Source organism: Phalacrocorax carbo, chromosome 5 (genome assembly GCF_963921805.1).
Source record: "Phalacrocorax carbo chromosome 5, bPhaCar2.1, whole genome shotgun sequence".
Taxonomy (NCBI): domain Eukaryota; kingdom Metazoa; phylum Chordata; class Aves; order Suliformes; family Phalacrocoracidae; genus Phalacrocorax; species Phalacrocorax carbo.
The window spans coordinates 71781268-71798235 of record NC_087517.1 but is presented as its reverse complement, the minus strand read 5'-3'; the positions used below and the strand labels follow the sequence as shown (position 1 = coordinate 71798235).

General features: G+C 56.5%; 2 protein-coding genes across 5 annotated transcripts; one reads left to right on the top strand and one right to left on the bottom strand.

Moving 5' to 3' along the window:
- Positions 1–800: 800 nt before the first annotated feature.
- PGGHG (protein-glucosylgalactosylhydroxylysine glucosidase) lies at positions 801–16898 on the top strand. Of its 4 annotated transcripts, none has more exons than XM_064453163.1 (15): positions 801–948; positions 2023–2290; positions 2828–3038; positions 3567–4002; positions 5053–5172; positions 5362–5493; positions 5819–5930; positions 7145–7217; positions 7727–7863; positions 8679–8812; positions 9084–9179; positions 9667–9764; positions 12405–12619; positions 12713–12852; positions 16617–16898. In XM_064453163.1, exons 1-14 carry the CDS (start codon positions 928–930, stop codon positions 12775–12777), a joined length of 2118 nt encoding a protein of 705 aa, XP_064309233.1. In that variant the 5' UTR covers positions 801–927; the 3' UTR covers positions 12778–12852; positions 16617–16898. The 4 variants fall into 4 exon arrangements, with proteins under 4 accessions (XP_064309233.1, XP_064309234.1, XP_064309232.1 ...); XM_064453164.1 differs by lacking the exon at positions 16617–16898 and adding an exon at positions 13215–15003 and having other exon boundaries at positions 2023–2112; positions 3547–4002; XM_064453162.1 differs by lacking the exon at positions 16617–16898 and adding an exon at positions 13215–15001.
- LOC104047017 (interferon-induced transmembrane protein 5-like) lies at positions 14885–16639 on the bottom strand. Its single transcript, XM_064453172.1, has 2 exons — positions 16203–16639; positions 14885–15483 (listed from the first exon to the last, which is right to left on the bottom strand). Exons 1-2 carry the CDS (start codon positions 16386–16388, stop codon positions 15265–15267), a joined length of 405 nt encoding a protein of 134 aa, XP_064309242.1. The 5' UTR covers positions 16389–16639; the 3' UTR covers positions 14885–15264.
- Positions 16899–16968: the final 70 nt, after the last annotated feature.

Sequence of the window (16968 nt, the reverse complement as noted above, 5' to 3'; positions counted from 1 at the left end):
AAAAGGTCCGCAGGGAAACAGACAACTTGAGCCTTTGCCACGGTCAGAGGACGTGCGTGCAGCACTGACGGCCGGCTGTCTCGAGGCCTCTCAGACTCGGTCACGGATCCCTTTGGAGCACCCGGCTGCAGCGAGGCGGGAGCCGGGGCACGGTCACGCCGGGGCACGGAGCTGCTGGGGACGGGCGCTGTGCCCACGGCGGCGTGGCCCTGGCGCGTGGCGGGGCTCAGCCCGGGGAAGCACCGGCGTTTTCTTGTGTAATGGCCGCTGGCCCGGCCCTCTTTGGGGGCAGCTCGGTAAAACGCTGCTCGCTCTGTAACTGGGCTTTAGAGGTGGTAGGAGAGGTTAGGGGCTGGGAGGAGCAGGGCTGGATGCCAGCGGTGCCCGAGCGGCGCGGGAAGTCGGGGCGCGGTGCTCGGCCGTGCCCAGAACAGCATGGGGTGGGGGTGGGGGGTCATGGGAAGGAAGCCAGGGCTGGAATCTGGATCCGTTCCCTCCGAAAGCAGGCGAGGAAAAGGGCTGGAGCGTGGCTGGGGACGGGGGGTGGTTGTCACAGGCGGCTCCTGCTGCGGAGGTGCGTGCGCTGCTCCCCCCACCCGCTGGCCGGAGGGCAGCCCCAGCTCTCCGCCCCGGCCATCGCTGCAGTTCTCAGGTGACGTTTTGATAAGAAATCATCATAGACTGGTTTCTTTCTAGGTTCCCCCTTCCCTGGAGTGCAGGACAGCCCCGGAATATCTGCACTCCCTGCCGTGGGCAGTGAGCTTATCTGGGCAAACACCTGCATGTCAAGACTATGTATTCTTAGTTAGTTCATTTAAGGAGAGGGAAAAAAAGTTATTTCCTTCCTTCTTTCTCAGCTGGGTAACTTCCGTCCTTCCCCCTCTGCGGGAGCCTCAGCAGCAGCCTCCGCCTGCATGGCCAGAGTTCATGTTCAGCCCCAGACTGAAGGCAAGATCTAACTTCCTCGTGTTCTGCACCCCTCCTGGTTTTGTTTTCGTTTGGTTTGGGTTTTTTTTTTAACCTCCCTGAAGGCAGAAAGAAGCCTTTTCTCACAGTTCAATCTCAGGCACCGCCTGGCATGAGGAAACCGAGCTGTCCCTGAGAGCTGCCAGCTGCTATTGGGGAGGGATTTCGGGGACTGCCAGCCTGGCTGGGGCGTGCTCTTGCTGCTCTCGTGCCGCCCCGGCTGGCTCTTCTGCTCCCCTTGGAGAGCCTTACTCTGTAATTTCTATAGTATTCTCGTGCTTAGCATTGCCAGGCGCCAGCTACAGCTCCCGTTTGTAAGGTGGTGTTTATATGTGTCTATTTGTGTCTATATCTTTAATATATATGTGTTTATATGTTATATAAATGCATATTTTTATATCAGTGAAATAAGAAGCTCCTAGCCCAGCAAGCCAGTACTGAAGCTGAGCTAGAGATGCAAGAGTGAGTGGGAGCATGGGGGTGCAGTGAGCTGGGAGGTGGGGAGCCACTGAGGCCACAGAAGAGTGTTCAATATTGTCACAAATAGTGCTGGGAGGAAGAGGAGGAAAGAAGAGGAAGGTGGCTGTGTTGTATTGGGAGAAACTGGTGAGATCGTATCACGGAAAGGGCAGCAGAAGGGGAAGCGGGGGGGAATTGGAGAAGTAACAAAGCCAGAGCCTGTGAGGTTTGGGTGAGCTGGAGGAGCCGCCGCCGTGGCTGGGAGACGCTGGAGCCACGAGGGAACAAGGGAGGCTGCAAAGGAGGAAACGTGCCCGGTGGGGGGAGACCTGCCCCAGGCGCCGGGGGGAAAGCTGGGGTGGAGGTGGTGGAGGTGGTCAGCAGGGAGGCCAAAACAAACGGAGGCCCTAGGAACGTGACGAGGCTGGAGGCAGGCGAGCACCCAGCCTTTCCCGTGCCCGGGGTGCTTCAGGAAGGTTGCAGAGGGACAAGCGGTTTGCAGCCCCCGCTTTTGGCTGGCGCCCAGCACGGCCGCGCTCAGCCTGCCCTGGCTTTGTCCGTTCAACCCTTGTACCTGACTTTGTTGATCTTCTGCAGCTCGGGTTGGTAGAAATGGCTGATGGCAAAGAGGACCCCGCCACGTTCACCTCCGCTTCTCTGCCCTCCGACCCGCGGCTGCTGGCTACGGTGACTAACGCTTACCTGGGCACCCGCGTGTACCGGGACATCCTCCACGTCAACGGCGTGTACAACGGGGCGGCGGGAGACACGCACCGTGCCGACATCCCCAGCCCTGTCAACGTTAGGATGGCAGTGCCCGGTGCGGGCAGCCCGGCTGAGACCTTCACCTTGGCCACCCGGACGGGTACAGCAGAGCACGGGCAGGAATCTCCCTGTCCTGCTGCCTCCTTTCAGATCTCCATCCTGGGCGCCCATCGCTCTTTCCCTCTGGCTGCTAGCGACCCTCTTCTAGAAGTTAAAAGTCTCATTGCCCGTGTAGCCTCTTCCACAAGGTTGCATCTTTCTCCTGCTCAGTCTCCGTTCCCCTGCAGGGTGTTTTTCTTCTGAAGTTGTGTTGGAGCAAGCGGAAAAGTTCCCTTTCTTCTGAGAATAGGAGTGATTTTCAGACTGTATCTCAATCCCTGCTGGAGCCAGGCTTAGTAAACCCTGTTTAATCACAAAGCCTGGTAAAAGGTTTTATAGCGCGAATCGTTCCTCAGCAGCTTGGCCAGATTCAGTGTGTTAGCAGTGCTGTCCAGTCAAAAGCTGTGACTGGATCCGGACCTGGGAAAGGGGGTTCCTTTGCCAGTAGCAACCGGTAGATAGGGCAGAAGTGGGAGTCTGGGGCAGAACATCAAGACCGCGTGGTTCAAAGGGCTGATGGCGCTCGTTGTGCCTACAGGGACCTTCAGCCACGTGCTTCAGTCAACGGAGTATACAGCCACCCACCAGATCTACGCTCACCGTTCCCTCGTCCACTTGATGGCCTTCAGCATCACCATCCGACGATCGGCTCACGCCACCCAACCCATCACGGTCCAGCTCCAGACTCCGTTCGTGCCAAAGAGCCAGGACTTGGACCTGAACCAAGGCCCAGACTTCCAGGGAGCACAGTGAGTTTGGGTCACCGGGGGGACCTTGCCCTGCCTGTGTCCTTCACGGGCTGTCGCACGCTGCCCTGCTCGCTGTTAGGAAATAAATTACAAAAATAAGGCTAGAGCTAGGCTGAAATGGTAAGTAGCGTGGAGGCTTGTGCAAATCTGCTTCTTCCTGGCATGTATATAAAGGCCCCCAAATTAAGTATAGGAACATTTTTATTAGTTGCAACTCCAGAATTACTGCTTACGCCGTCATGTAAGAGAGCAGCAAAGGCCACAGGGACTAGATGTGCTCACAAAGTGGGTTTGGGGAAGATGGTGAGTTTGGAGGAGCTGACCTCTAACAATGGCTTGCTGGGATTTGGGACCAGCTGTGATGAATTTGCTTCCTGTGCTGTGGGGGCGGGAAGGCAGCTGAGCTGAAGTGTGGGGACGAGGGGGCAACAGCGCTGCTGGGGGGGGGGGTCCCTGCTGCGTGGTGGATGCGCACGGAGTCCCACCTGCTCCGCTCTCCCTTTCCCAGTGGCTTGCTGTCTCCCACAGCTACATCTACGGGAAGACGCTGGTTCCCGAGGTAGAGGGGGGACCCCGTCCCACCGTTCACATGCTCTGGACTCCCGTGCCGCCAGCCTTGACGTTGCGTGGGGAGGAGCGGGAGCGATCCTGGGAGTTCCTGACGGCCGTGGCCGAAAGCGAGGAGGAGGCGAAGAGGAGCTACAGCGAAGGGCTGGCCCTCGTCGCTGCCGGCTCCCTGCACGCCTCCCACGCCCTCGCGTGGGCTGCGCTGTGGCGAGGCTGCTGCGTAGACCTGGATGGACCTCTGCCTTTGAGGCAGGCCCTCTACGGGTGTCTCTACTACCTGCTGAGCGCCATCCCGCCCCAGGGGAACGCGGGCTTCCTCTTCCACGGCATCAGCCCTGGCGGCTTGTCCAACGGCACTCGGGGCGAGGACTACTGGGGGCACGTCTTCTGGGACCAGGTGGGCAGGGGTTGTGCTAGCAGGTAACCTGGGGGCTTTGCACAGCGACCGGGGAGGGGAAGACTCGCAGGAGGCTGCAGGCCTCCTTCTCGCCCTCCCCGGCACCAGCCTCTTGCTGGAGAGCATCCTCCGGCTCCTTTGGTAACAGCTACCCAGACTCAGCTCGATCCCTGGAGTTACTCATCTGGCTTGTCCTCTAACTCAAAAGCAAATTGCCTAAATCGAAGCTAGATGCCTGGGGCTGCTGCATAGGAGGGGAGGGCGAGGGGCAAGGAGACACCCCGCCGCAGGGCAGCCCCCTCCCCCAGGCTGGGGTCTGGGGCTACGGTAGCTCAGGTTGCTCGCTCAAGGGAGACTAGCTTAGAGCACGGCCACCAACTTTTAGCTGTTGAAAATGAAGCAAGTTGAAACCTGTCCTTCTCCTCCCAACTTTGGTGGCATCAACAAGCCCTATTTTGGCTGAACCACTGAAAAAATAGTGTGTTTTCTGTGATGGGCACATTCAGCTTTTAAACGTAGGTTTGGTGCGTACTCAGTAAGCCAGCCGGGCTGGGTGGCTTTGCCCCAGCCTGAGGCTTAGGTCTGCTCTCGGAGCAGCCACGCCGACCGGGTGCACAGCTCTGCAGCTGAGTGACAACGGCGTGGCGTGAGCAGGAGATGCTGCTGGATGGTGTTGAGGCTCCTGTGCTAAACCCAGTCTGGTCTTTCAGTAGGAAAGGCTTTTCAGTCCTGTGGACCTCGTGTGCTTTCTGTCTGGTGGTGCGCATGGTTTTGACCCTCTCCAGAGCCTTTGGCTTTGGAGGAGTCCTGCCTCCCTTCTCTTGATGGGAGGTCCTGCTGAGATCATCCTAGTGAGATCCCAGAGGGTAGCAGGCATGGGCAGAAACAGCCCCTTGTGGATTTATCCCTTTTAATGAGCCCTCAGGACAGCACCTTTAAGTAATAGCAAAATCAGGGTCAGAGCGTTTGGGATGGCGGGGACTCGAAGGGGGAGCATTGGGGTGCCCTACCAGCCAATCCCACCACCTTGCCTTCCTTGCCTGTGTCCAGGACACCTGGATGTTCCCGAACATTCTGCTGTTTTATCCTGAAGCTGCCCGAGCCATCCTGGAGTACCGCATTCGCATGCTGGAAGGAGCCTTGCGCAACGCGCAGGAGCAAGGCTACAAGGTGGGGACAGAGGCGCTGGGCGGAGGGGCAACGCGGCCCAGCCGCTGCCACCCGGGAGCGCCGCTGGGCTTTGCTCTCCTCTCCGGCTCTAGCTTTAGGCGGGGCTGGGAGCTGCCTGCAGGTGGTGGACTGGGGAGGGCGTCTCAAGGTGTTGTGCTCAGCTGCCTCATTGAGGTCTTCTCCTGGCAGGGTGCTAAATTCCCGTGGGAGAGTGCAGCCACCGGCCGGGAGGTCTGCCCTGAGGAGGTCTATGGAGCCCAAGAAATCCATGTCACGGGAGATGTTTTGATGGCCTTTGAGCAGTATTATTGCACCACGCAGGTAAAGGGAGGGTGTGCCACCTGAATGGCCCGGTGGCAAGGCCTGCAGGCTTCTGGTGACGGTCACTGTCCCTTCCCAGAGGCTCTCCTGCTGTCTGCTCCCATCAAAATTGCCGGTATCACCCCAGGGTCCCTTCTTCAGCTCTGCCTCCTCTTTCCTTGCTCCTCGTGGGCGGCTCAGCAACCTGTTGGCTCAATCCAGGCCAGTTTTCTGTCCTTTTCTCCTGCTACGTCCATCTCCTTAGAGCTTCTGTCCTCCTGCTGAGTTTGGGTCTGGCTGACTCTCCCTCATGTCCCTGTTTTTCTCTGGCTTTGGCTCCCTCCAGGACCAGAAGCTGTTCAGGGAGGATGGAGGCTGGAAGCTGGTGAGTGCCGTGGCTCAGTACTGGTGTAGCAGGATGGTGTGGAGCGAGGAGGAGCGATGCTACCACATCAGAGGTACTTCTGCAACTGCCAGACATGTTTGTAGGGAAGGGGTTTGTGAGCAGGGGCTGGGAGCCCCTCCAGCCAGACCTGGACGGGAGCGCACGGGCTCCTCAAGCTCTTGCCCTCTGGAATATCTCACAGATGATATTTGTGTCTGTGCGAACATGGGACAAGATGCTCCGCTCTCTTCCAATGCCGCAGTATCAGTTGTTTTTCCTCTCAGCCCCTTGCCACCCATAGGACACCTCTAAATATCTCCTTCCATGGTGGTACCAGCTGATGCCACAAGCATGGGCACCTCCAGATCTGCTGTTGTGACCGGTGGCGCTCAGAGAAAACAGAGTGCAAAGGCTTTAGAGAGGAAGGACTTTTCTAAGACTTTTCTAAAGTACCTGAGTTTAAACTCCCCAGGGGCCTGCAGGAGTTTAATCCCTTGAATGACATCTGGCGCTGTCGGTGCCGGGCAAGTACTACTGCGGCGGAGTCTGGCAGGGCAAAGGGTGCCTCTGCAGGCAGAGATCCTGCTGAAGCACCTTACGTTAGCGAGAGCAGGTTACTAGTGATGGGCTGCTTCTGAAAGGGGACACTGAGGAAGAAAATGGGAAGGGAAGGAGAGGTGTTTGTGGGAAGAAGGTCTGGAGGAGAAGGCTGGGTTAGAGCAAAGGGGTCTTGATGAAACCGGGGTGGTCAGAGCTAGAAGAGCCCCTGGGGTTGCTGCAGGCTGGCTCTTGGTGCAAAGAGCCTTGGAGACAGCCCCAGTGCCCTCAGAGGAGTCACACATTTAAATTGTTTTCACGTTTCTCTTGGGAAGTGGCCGTCTCTCCTCCGGGGGACAATCTGCATTAAAGCAGCAAAGGAAGGAGCAGAGCTTGTAGCTAGGGAAAGTTTTAATGACTTGATCATCTTGATTGAATGACTTGACGGAATCAATGACTCGAAGGTCACCTTGCCTGTGAAGGGAGGGAGATGCCCTCATGTTGAGGTATCTGCTGCCCGTCAGCCAAAGCTGAAAGCCAGGTTGTTTCTCTTTCACAGCAAGCACCCCTTAAGTTCTCCCACCGAGATCGCTGTGGGATCCTGCCAGAGGCAACACCTCGCCACGTGCCCAGGCATCAGGGCAACGGCAGGGCTTCCCTTTATTGCACCACTTCCCTGAGTAGGGGCATGAAGCCATGCCAAACCTCAGCTGTGCTGTGGTGTGAAGCGTTCCCTTCCTCTTCCTCCAGGTGTCATGCCCCCGGACGAGTATCATTACCGGGTTGATAACTCTGCGTACACCAACGCCGTGGCCCAGCGGAGGTAACGCGCGCGCCTTGTTGAAGCTCTGGCCCATCTCTCTTCTCCGCTGCCCAGCGATTTGGGGGGGGGTGGGAGGCAGCAGGGCTCCCGCAGGGGAGGCACCTTTCCTCTCTTTGCGTGCCTCTGTCTGAGCTGGTCTCCTTTGCCTGCCTGTAAGCCAGCAGGAAGACGTGGGTGGTCCCGTGGTGGTTCGTCTGACCCGTGTCAGGTGTCCACAAGAGGCTGAGAGGCATTTCGCTCCACAGGAGGGTTTCTCTCCCTGCCTTTTCTGAGGTGTCTGTACAATTAGCCAGCTGGAGACATGTAAAGCTAGAGGAGCAGACTCCCAACTCCGGTGATGAGAGCTGTTACCCCAGGCTTAAACTTTGATCCATGTTCTTTTGGAGTAGCTCTTTCTTTGCAGTTGTGGCTCAATTAGTTCTTTCTCTTCCCTCTCCTCTCTTCCCCTCTCCGAGGGGGTCACAGGCACCCATGCCCGACATAAAGCATTGTTCCTCACTTCTTTTCAGCTTAAATTTTGCAGCTGATGTTGCTCGGGACTTCTTGATCCCTGTGCCGGAGGAGTGGGTGGACTGTGCCCAGAAAGTCAAAGTGCCCTTCGATGCAGAGAAGAAATATCATCCCGAGTACGACGGTTACAGCCCAGGTGAGCCGAGAGGCAGCAGCAGGCCTTTGAGCTGGCCGCTGATCGCTCTTTGTAAGCCTGCAAGAAGTGGGGGCTCTGGCTGGTTCAAAGGTGGGAACAGCGGCCGAACGGTTGGCCGAGGTAAAAGCTCTAGCGTTGCTCTCCAAGCGCAGCCTTTGGGTCGCCAGTGTGGAGAGCCTGGCTCGTAGGTGACTTTTCTGCCTCTTGGTGGATGGTTTCTCTTTAGTGGGCTCATAAAAATAGGAAATTTGGGAGCACAGGGCATAGGAAGAGACTTTTAGTACTGGGATGGAGGTGACAGGGTTGCTGTGAATCCACTGCTGACAGTTAGGTCTATCTTTCCAAGGCCCAGTGCCATGTGTTGCCCTTCCAGCAACCCCTGGCCCCCTGGAAGCAAAGGGGCCAGTTCCAGTGGAAATGCATGCCCAGTTCGGTGCCCCCGTTCTCACAGTTAGGGGCAGGGTAATCTGGGTGCATGGGACCGTGGGAGCTATTCCCTTGCACCTGAAGTTTTAGGTGACACCAGTCTGGGTGCCATCGCGTTAGGGCTGTGCCAGTGTCCCGCCTCAGCACAGCTTCTAGCAAACGCAGCGCCAAGGACAAGCCGTAAGCTGCTCTTCTGGTCTGCCCCTAGCAAGGCAGCAACGAGTTGTTCTCCCTGCAGTGCCACTACCTTCCCCCTGTTGATGTGGTGTTTGTTGTTCTGCATTTGTGATGCTGGGTGAGCCAGGTTTGTTCCCCGTTTGAGCAAATAGGCAACGGGTCTGCCGGTCATTCCCAGCCGCGTAAGCGGTCTGACCGCCTCCCTTCCCCAGGTGAGCCTGTGAAACAAGCTGACGTTGTCTTGCTTGGATTCCCACTGATGCTCCCCATGAGCTCTGAAGTCCGGAGGAATGACCTGGAGATGTATGAACCTGTCACTGAGCTGAATGGGCCAGCCATGACCTGGGTGAGGAGAGGGGCAGAGCCGACGGTGGGATTTATCCGCGAGGCGGCTGTTCCCATCCGAGTTAGTCCCTGCCAGTCCGGCCAGCGGGCATGGTTTGTCAGACCTGCTTTAAACTCTGCGAGAACGTGGACGGTGCAGAGGTTGGCTTGTGCACTGAAGATGCCTACCCTGGGTCAGAGGGATGCCAGCTGTGGTGTCACTCCAGCTTTTGCTGTATTGTCACCCCTGGGGGAGACAGCAGATGGCGAAAGGCCGTTTTTCTCTCCGGCAGAGCATGTTTGCAGTGGGCTGGCTGGAGCTAAAGGAGGTGCAGCGAGCCCAGAGCCAACTGGACAAGTGTTTCAGCAACATCACGGAGCCCTTCAAGGTTAGCTGCGTGGCATGTCGTGGGTGCTCCCCTGTGACAAACGCCTCTCGTTTCTGTCTCGCCTGTTCCCAGGTAGGTCACGTCACCCTGAGAGACATCACTTGGACTGGAGCCTGTGCTGCCTGAGGTCACTAGGTTATTGATATATTGAGCTAGGTGGTTGTGCACTCTGTCTCTCCTCTGTATGCTCTGAAGAGCAGTAAGGAGGCATCTGCTTCCTACCAGGCAACACCGAGCCACGGGTCAGTGTTATGCTCACCCCAGGCTTCCTTCTGCCTGCCAGGGATGGGAAAGGGAATGGAGATGGTAGTATATTTGGAGATGCATCAGAGCCCACCCACCAGCTCGTGCCAGGACAGGCAGCAGGGCATGGTCACGGCAACCCCACATAGGTGACAGTGACGATGATGAGCTTATTCAAACTCACAAAACTGTGTGAAGAGTCCCAGTGCAACTGTTGAGTCATTTCTTTATCTTGCTGGAGCAGATTTGGGCGGAGAACTCAGATGGGTCAGGAGCTGTGAACTTCTTGACAGGGATGGGTGGATTCTTGCAAGCTGTCCTCTTTGGCTACACAGGGTTCAGGTGAGACCTAAGTTGTGCCACATTTAATTTCTAAGCAACTGCCTGTCATTCAAAACCTTACTGTTTAGTTGGAGCAATGTGTTTTCACTCACGAAAAAGAAAGGAACTTGCAGCATCCAGAATATCCTCCAAAGCCCCCAGCAGGTAACGAACAAATAGGAGCACTGACAATCCTGGATGAGCTGTGGGTGCTGGGGACAGTTAGTCACTGGTGGAGAACAGGGCGGAGTTATCAGAAGTGATAAGCTTTGGTCCATTTCTACGTCAGTATTGGAAGCCATTGGCTTCAAGAGGCGTCAAGGCTAGGCCAGCACTGGGTTCTTCAATGCTAGCTGACACCCTCAGTGAAGAGAGGCATCTGTGTATGGTCTCAGGATTGTGGCTAGCCTGTATCATTTTGGTGTCTGCGTATCAGAAACGCATCCAGACCTGCCCACTCCATACGTGGTTGTATCTTTGATTTCTTCACTAAGTGTGGATGAAGCTGAAAGGCTACGATCCACCAACTACATTGGCCTTTCAGTTAACTATTTGAAGAGAAAGTCCGTGCAGCCACCTCGCAGGCAAACACAGGACTGCTGCTCGTTACACCTTATACACTGTGGTCTTTCTAAGGGGACCTCTGTAAATGGAGACCCCAGTCCTCCACCACCCCACTGAGCTGCTGTAAGCCTATTCCCACTTTAAAGGCAGGGAACAGATTTGGAACAGGTAAGAGACTCTCTCCAGGTCACTTGATGAGTGAGTTGCACATTTGGGAAGCTAAATGTCATTCCCTAAGTCTGTCCTCCGGCTTGGCTATAACGCCATCCTGTCTCCTTTGGATGTGGTGGTGAAGGGCCTTCTGCAGCCCCTCGGAAGCGATCTGCCCTCTGCACACGTGTGGCTCTGCAAGCCTCCGTGGAGGAAAGAGCTCAGCTGGCACCACCACAGCATTAAAATACCTTAGAAAAACCATTGAGCTCTTCATATAGTTTCAAAGCTGTCTCTCATATCCAAAGCAGCCTGGTGGTTTTAACCCTGAAGCACCAGTCTCTTGAGCATATTCTTAGTTTAACTGAGGATGGATCAGCCTGACAAGCCTTTTGATTTCCAACGAAACCTTCTAGCACTAACTATATGTTTTCACTCCGTGTGTGTGTGGCCAGAAGCTGCTGAGAAACCCACCAGTTTCTTGGTGGAGCTGGGTGTGAGCTACCGTATTCCCAGCTGAAAACCTTAATCTCAGCTTTTGTGAAGCTCAGAGGTCTTCAGATGCTCCGTGTGTGTCAGGTTGGGCCCCTCTTGGCACAGGCTGAAGCCACAGGCTTTGGGGCTCCAGCCAAATTTCCACAGATGGTGAGATGACATTGGCACAGCCCTCAAGGCCGCGCTCCTGCCCTGCCTGTTGGGAGCCACGCGCGCTGGCTGGCACGTCGGCCTGCCGCTGAGGCTCTCCAGTCTCTTGAGCCGCCCTTGAGTCCTCTCCAGTCCATTGAGCCCTCTCAACAGACTGGCAATGATGGCTGAGAGCTCTCATGTGCCAAGATCTGAGTAGGAGCTCACAGTGACCATTGTCTTTTCTCACCCAAAGCCAAAACACAAATATGGGCTCTGTTTGACTTCAGGTAAGGGCTTGGAGAAAAGGATTCAAGCTGTTTGCTTGACTTTTTTTTTTCCTTTTTAGATATATATATATATATATTTAATCATCTTTTGGTGAAGGAGCACACAGCAGTGCTGAGTTCAAAGCCCTTCAAACCGGCGGGGGTGGGAGCTGATGTGGGTTTTTGGACGTCGCCTTGCTGCCTCGCTTTGGTCGCAGCCCAGAGGGAACGTGAAAACCAAAGCTGTGCAGACGCGTCTTTGCTGAGGTGGCAAACGGCAGAGAGGGGCAGTGCTAGCAGTCAGGCGTGCCTTGCGATTTAATTGAGCAGCACTTCCAAGAGCATCTCCAGCAGGCGTGAGGTGAGCTCCCACCGGCTCCTGACCCGCCTCGTGCGGCTTTCGGAGCAATGGCAGATGAGGACAGATACTTGTTCGTAGGTGTTTTGGCTGAAGCTGAATTGCACCCCAGAAATCCCAGTTACCGCCACCTCCTGAGCCCCTCACGTGGCTAGAGGTCAGTTCCAGCTCGCGGCCCATGGGTTTGTGTGACCAGGCTGCAGTGGCCATGCCTGCTTGGGGTCCACGGCCACCTCTGCTCATTCCTGTGCCCTGGTCCCCTCCCCATCTCAGAGCAGGGTATTCCCAAAATTTTGCCAGTGTAGCAGCCAATAAAGCCACCTTCTGAACATGAGTGGGGAACTGAGCTGCCTTTGTAAAAAAATTTTTTTTTTTTTTTTAATTAAAATCCAACCTAATGGAAACCACAGACCCCAAACGAGGACTGGAAGAGGGACAGGAATGCCTTAGGGTGCTGGGCTGTGAAATCACGACCCAAGTAGCTCTTCACCAAATGATTCATCAGTGTGTTTGGGATTTGCCCGGAGAGCCTTGGGATGTGCCAAGGACCCTTTCTGCCCGCAGGTGCATGCAGTAACGGGAGGCTCCTCTGGGGCGTACGAGGCTGTGCTGTCTGGGCAGTTGGCCGACCCACGATGCTGCCTTGCTTTGTGGCCACCCTTTGTTCCCACCACTGACCTGCTCCTGCCTTTCCAGGATCACAAAGACCAGCCTCCGCTTCAACCCTGCCTTTCCTGATGACATCAACAACTTGAAAATCACTGGTGTCTCCTACTTCGGCAACAAACTGAAGTTCTCCATCACCAAAGAAGAGGTCAGGATCCAAGTGACAGAGTCTCCCCGGGACCCTCCGGCGTCTCCCCTGGAAGCTGTCCTGGAGGAGTCGGGGCAGCGGTTTCCCCTGCGTGAAGGTACGGTGTCACCACCTGGGTCTGTTGCCTAAAACAGAGACAATCTGGGGAGAAACCGTTCCCGTATCTCACGCAGGTTGGTTTTTGTTGTAGGGCAGAGCGTCTCTTTCCCCACGGCAGCCGGCTGGATTCAGAGGTCGTTCACCGAGGGATTTTAAACCTTGGCTGATCTGGGTTTTACTCATTGAAGCAGCAGAAACAAATTGAAGAGCAGATGCTGGCAGAGGGGGAAGGTAAAGGCGGGTGGGAAGGTGGGGGTCCCAGGCTGTGCCATAAACCCTTTGCCCCCATGGAACTATGTGTGCCATCTTCCTCTGTGGCCCCGGGGAGTGGGTTGGGGTGGACTCGGAGCTCTTACCATGGCTGGGGTGGCAGCAGCTCCCCAAGTGATGCTGAGCATCCTTGTCTATGCTGGGGGGGCACTGAGCCCCCCGAATCCTGTTCATGTGCCTTTAACATCTCTCAGTTAGCAGAGGAGACAAAGCCAAGCCTGAAAGCATCTGTTTTAAATGGGTTTTCTAAGCACCCATGACTTGTTTGTGCTTTAAACTTCTGCAACTACAGGGATGCCCCTAGCTGATAAATCCGTGCTTAGCCCAGCCCATACGTGTGCTGACTCCCGGCTCCTCCAGCACGTCCTGGCTCGGTCCTCGCCTTCTCCCCGATGCCTGCGCCACTCGGGGCCCAAAGGAGACTTGGCCACTGCTGCTTCGCCAGGTCACTCCCGCCTGCCAGGCAGCAAAGAGGAGCATCCCTCGGCTGCAGTGCACAGCTGCCTCTGGGGTTTCAGTACAGTGAGTGGCCGGGACCCCCCCAAATCCTGCGCATCCCCTAATGACAAACTCTGCCAAGGCAGCGTGGGGCAGCAGGCAGTGCTGTGGAATGGGCACTATTTTGGCACTAATATTAGTGACAAAATACACAGCCAAAAGCATTTTAGCCCCATTTGAGCAGCGCACAGCTCCTTTTCTTTTGAGTTATTCACCATATAACATCCCTATCATGTTTTTAACCCCTTATCTACATTACCATCTCTCTTTTCAAGCAGTTTTGGAGTTAAAGCCCCTCTGACGTGATGTTTGAAGGGCTATAGAAGCCCAGGCATCAGTTATTGTTAATATTCTGTCAGGTTATAAGTGCAGTGTTTTTCTGGGGTCTGATCAGAGCCCTCCTCCAGCTAAGTAGCCTCAGAGTTAGCAAAGACCTGCAGTGTACTTGCATAAAGCACTTTCGGTGTCCTAGAAAGCCCTGAGGGAGAAAAGGGGAAGGGCTGTGCCCATGTACATGTGCAAAGTGGGGGGCGTGATACCCCCCAACACCCAGCTCTGCACCTCGCGGCAGCATCCCCTCCTGCATCCCCCTTCCTGGGGTGGTTTCGGTGCCTCGTTTCCCAGCCCCGCACCTTTGCTAGACCAGACGTGGGTCAAAGCGAGGGGATGTCGAAGGCGCTCCCTGCCCTGCCATGGTCTGCCCTCTCCAAACAAACCCCAGGAATCTCGGCTGAATCCCACGGAGTTTATAAAAAGCCCTGCGGCTGGTCCCTGCCACAGGCAGCATGTGGGAACGCTTAGGGAAGGAGGCGAAGCCACTCCTCTGCCTTATAATTACGCTGGCTCTCTGTCAGGCCTTGTCAAAAGTCACCCAACCCCTAATTAACAGCAGTTCTTTGCAGCAGGGCAGGACAAACGGACACTGGCATCCCCCAGAACAGCCCCGTGGGCTGCCCCTGGATTTGGATTTTGATGGGGCCGGGGATAAAGCCTAGCTCTGAGCCAGGTCCCAGGTGGCACTAAAAGGGGTGTCATTGTCACCGTTATCATGTCATCCACCCCCAAAAGAGAAAAAAAGGGATCTTTTTAGTCCAGTTGCCGAAATGAGCCGGCTCTGGCCCGGGGAGGGCAACAGGGAGAGCACAGAGCAGTGGGGCTGCGTCCTGCGCTCATCCCCTCTGTCCTTGCCCAGGGACCTGCTGGGGGATGTCTGCCTTACTGCAACGAGTTTGCAGGTCTCAGCCCCCCTTGGAGGTCACAGCACCTCATCTGCTTGAGGATGTCCCCATGGGGCCAAGAAGCTTCTCTGCTTCTTTCCCCTCCTCAGCCGCAGGAGGGGCCCCAAGAGCCTGCGGCTGTTTCAGGCTGGGTGGCTCTAAGGGTCACAGAGATTATTACTTCTGGCTGCGAAGAACATGACCAGAGTGAAAAAGCTGTATTTATATTGTCCCTTTAGCAACCCCCGCACTACACACACGCACGCGGAAGACTTGCAACGACTGAAACGGTTTAATGATTTAAATAGTGATCACCGAGGCTGGAGGGATGCTGTGCTCCACACAGGATAAAGGGAGTTAAAAAAAACCCGAGAGTAAATAAAAATAATTGAGCTGTCCTAAGGAGGGTGGCCGGGAGCTGGGGTTGGGCACCGTGGGGCTGGGGGTGCTGGACCAGGCAGGGGAGGGTGAGGGGAGATGCAGCGGTGTGAAAGAAGCTGCGGGACTGCCTCCCACCTGGCCACGCGCTGCCCGGTGGGCGTGAAAGCGTGCGGCTGTGGCCCCGTGTAGCAGAGATGGGTGGTGGCTGGGTTATGCTGGTCTTTTCGGGGGTCCACCAGCGACGCGAAGGAGTCTCTACAAGCCCTTCATTCACTGGTCACTTGTCCTCGTCGTCGCTCCCGCTGAAATGGTAGGTGAAGAAGCCCACAGACTCCTGGGCGAGCTTGGAGAGGTGGATGACGCCCGTGATGACCAGGGCGGCGAGCAGCAGCGGCAGCACCACGCTCCCCGCCGTGGCCAGGGCATTGTAGCACCTGGCCTTGGAGCTGAAGCGCCGAGCGGCTTCCACGTCCCCGGCCACTTTCCGGTCCCGTGCCTGCAACAGCCAAGCGATGGGGCGGCAGCACCCGGGCTGCCTGCAGCTCCCTCCCTGCGCCTCCTCCCAGCCTGGCTACGTGGCTTCGGCACCCTCGCAGCCTGCAATTTAGCCCTCTGGGCAGTCCCGCGCTGCCGGCCGGCTCCCCGCCAGCCAAGAGGGTGGCTGGCCATCCCTCTGTCCGTCCATCCATCCCTCCCAGGCTGCCTGCCGGCTCTGTGCACCCCTGCTCCCCCCACCCAAGCCCTGCTGTCTTTGCCACTGAGTTTTCCCCTTCTGCTTCTTTCCAACTTCTTTCGGAGCCTTGCTGGCTCCAGCCCTCGCTTTCCCCCATCGCTCCACCCTGGTCCAGTCCAGCTGGAGCTGCTCCTGCCAGAGGGCAGGCAGAGGGACCGGGGGCATCACAGCACCCCAGCACCTCCTAGGAAGAAGCAGTTGGTCCTCCAGTGGTGGCAGGAGGCTGTGGTTATCTAGAGGGCCTCACAGCCTCACTAACAGGTGGCAGGAAAAGAGTGGGGGCTTTACCAGGTGATGGTGTCACCTACAACCAGCCTCTTGAGGGTGTTGGGCTCTTGTCATCATCCCCCACCCCCAGCCCTCCTGGGTAGTTATTCCACATGCTCTGTGCCTCCTCAGAAAGTCCATCCGTGGCACCAGCATGAGGAGGGCTCTCGGGTACCCCAAATGTTCAGTCTCATGTCCCCGCTTGGCGCCTGTACCTTGACAGAGAAGGCGAGCGCCACGAAGCCGAGACAGCAGAAGTTCATGTAGATGGTGTTGAAGACGGACCAGACGAGGTGGTCACGGGGCAGTGGCGAGGTGCCGATGGCGAGGACGGTGGGAGACGGCTCCCGCTTGTGGGACGGTGCAGGCAGGTAGTCCTCCCGTGGGTAGGAGGTGTCCATGGCCACAGAGAGGGGCACCCCGCGGCTCTCCTGCTCCACCAGCCTGGCTGGGGGAGCGGGGCAGGCCAGCCCCTTTATATAGTCCTTGTCTACGGCACAGCCTCATCTCCTCTATATATAAACTTGAGAAATTACAGCCCTCCCCGAGCTGTGGTTATCAGACATGCTTGGCTGGGAGCTAGGAGAAACAAACTTGGTTTTGAGAGCCTCCACGCTTTTTATATCCAGCCTTCCTCCTGCGATGAGGAGCACAGACAGCGCCAGCGTGACGGCGGGAGAGGCCGAGCACTCGGGGATGACCATCGGGACGGAGCCATGGGACGACTCTGAAACCAAGTGACCGTCACCCCAAGGGGCCGATACGAGACAGACCCTGGGTGCCAGGAGCTCCCGCTGTGCCAGCTCACCTTCGGCCCACGCCCTCCAGGGGGTCCTGGCTGGGAAGACCCCTGGTTTACAGCGTGTTTGGGCTGCTGGATGCATTAAACAGGAACTTAATAGCCAAATGTGAAAGAACTACTTCTATGGGGTTCCCTAGAAGTGGGAGGGGAGGGGGCTGTGCAGCAGGATGGGGTATGTA